The sequence below is a fragment of the Arachis ipaensis genome, chromosome B04, assembly GCF_000816755.2.
Source record: "Arachis ipaensis cultivar K30076 chromosome B04, Araip1.1, whole genome shotgun sequence".
Lineage (NCBI taxonomy): Eukaryota > Viridiplantae > Streptophyta > Magnoliopsida > Fabales > Fabaceae > Arachis > Arachis ipaensis.
This window is the reverse complement of record NC_029788.2, coordinates 119,575,769-119,577,516: the sequence shown is the minus strand read 5'-3', so window position 1 is coordinate 119,577,516 and position 1,748 is coordinate 119,575,769. Positions and strand designations below refer to the sequence as shown.

At 36.4% G+C, this 1,748-nt stretch overlaps 1 protein-coding gene across 1 annotated transcript in view; it reads left to right on the top strand.

Annotated features, from left to right (window-relative positions):
* Nucleotides 422–1,748, top strand: part of LOC107637119 — a 2,236-nt gene continuing 909 nt past the window's right edge. The window contains exons 1-3 of the mRNA XM_021120223.1: nucleotides 422–691; nucleotides 782–916; nucleotides 1,052–1,164. Of these exons, the coding sequence (XP_020975882.1) occupies nucleotides 566–691; nucleotides 782–916; nucleotides 1,052–1,164 (374 nt within the window). The 5' untranslated portion in view covers nucleotides 422–565. The remainder of the gene's footprint in view (nucleotides 692–781; nucleotides 917–1,051; nucleotides 1,165–1,748) is intronic.

Sequence of the window (1,748 nt, the reverse complement as noted above, 5' to 3'; positions counted from 1 at the left end):
AAGCAGTGCGGCGAAGGGAAAAAACACAAGTCCACAAATTCAGAGGGAGACTGGGGGAGAAAGTTCTGCAAAGTTTGAAACTCCTCGGGGATTATATCAAATTACGGATGATATGAAACAAAAGTGCTACATCTGGGGGACAAGACTGAAGGAAGATGCAGATGGCAATACTAACGAGTATGAGGAAATGTGCACTCTGATTGGCCAAGGAAAATACATTTTGATGAGAATGCACCTTGCTTCCCTCCAGGAAAAAAGTGATATAGAATCTCAGGTAATATTATAATAAGATTAATGTTTTTACACCAAAGTCAATTACAATGCTTATTAATGTAAAATTGATTTCGGCATATATTTCTAGATTGTATCTGCCATCTGCCTCATCCTCAACAATAAAAATGAAAAGAGATTTCAAGAACAAATATACTGTCTCCCCCCCGATATTGTGGTAAGTGTTACTTCTACGAACTTCGGGTGTATTTTCTGTATTGATTTGGGTGTATTTTTCACGTTCGATTGGGTGTAAGTTTAGTATTTCATTTCTTGTTTCCCATTCTTGCAGTGCATGGCACTTTCGGATCACCCAAATGGGGAATTCATATCACCGAAAACGAAAAAGGAATTCAGGGTGGAAGCCTACCCGAGTTTCATTCCCTTCATAGATAGAAAAAAATTGACTTCGCACCCATATGTAAGTTTTCGTTTGCTAAATTTGTTAGTACGCTTATTTACTTATTTGCAAAATAAAATAACACACTATTCATGTGTGGCAATCCTTCAGATTTTTGCCCCTGTCTGCTACGCGGGGCATTGGTGGTTATGGCTGATAAATACAAGAAAGCGGAAATGTCAAATACTTGACCCGCTACACAAAAAAGCTCCCACCGATGAGAGAAAGGCCATTAATAAATTCACTGTAAGTTGCCTCTGTCTTCTTTACTTTAATAGATAGGTCTATTTTGTTAGTTGTGATGGGTGTATATTGTCTATTCAGTTGGGTGTATCTTGTCCATTCATTCGGGTGTATTACTGATTTGTTTTCGTATTTAAGGGATACGTATTTTCAAGATTGATAACATATGCCGGCGGGGAACCTCTTCAGAAAGGGGAGAGGGAGAAGGAAATTAAATCACCATATGTTAAAATATCAGGCCAAAAAACAAGGTATAAATTTGTGAGTCTGAACATTAAACTTTTGTAAATGAGATTTGTAATTTATATTCTTTGTTTTCAGCTATGACTGCGCTGTGTACGTTATGAAGTGGATGGAGATAATTGAGCCGGAAAACATCAAAAAGGGGAAGTATCAATGGGATAATTGGCCACAGGTAACTGTCTTTAAAACCATATAACTCTGTATTACTTTACTGAATTAATATTGCTGTTTAAACAGAATATACATTTTTATTGTAGGAGGAGGTGGACCACTATAGAGTGGAATACGCATCCCGGATACTATTCAGTGAGATGAAGACACAGAGAGATCAGGCAATTAGAGAGAGTAGTGCTATAAGGCTGTCGAAGCCATCCTCTATATTATTAAGTCCATTTTGTCAGATTAATTCTACTGATATAGAAAGTGGGTAGTTTGTAAATTGAACAAATGATGTAAATATTTGCCATTTAACAACAACTTCTATTCCATGTATATTTTTTCCCATAGTTAAACTATCTGTGCTGGTAAACTGTCTGTGATGTATTCAAAAGCTATATTACAGGTGGTAAAATATGAAGGAAAAAACACAAAT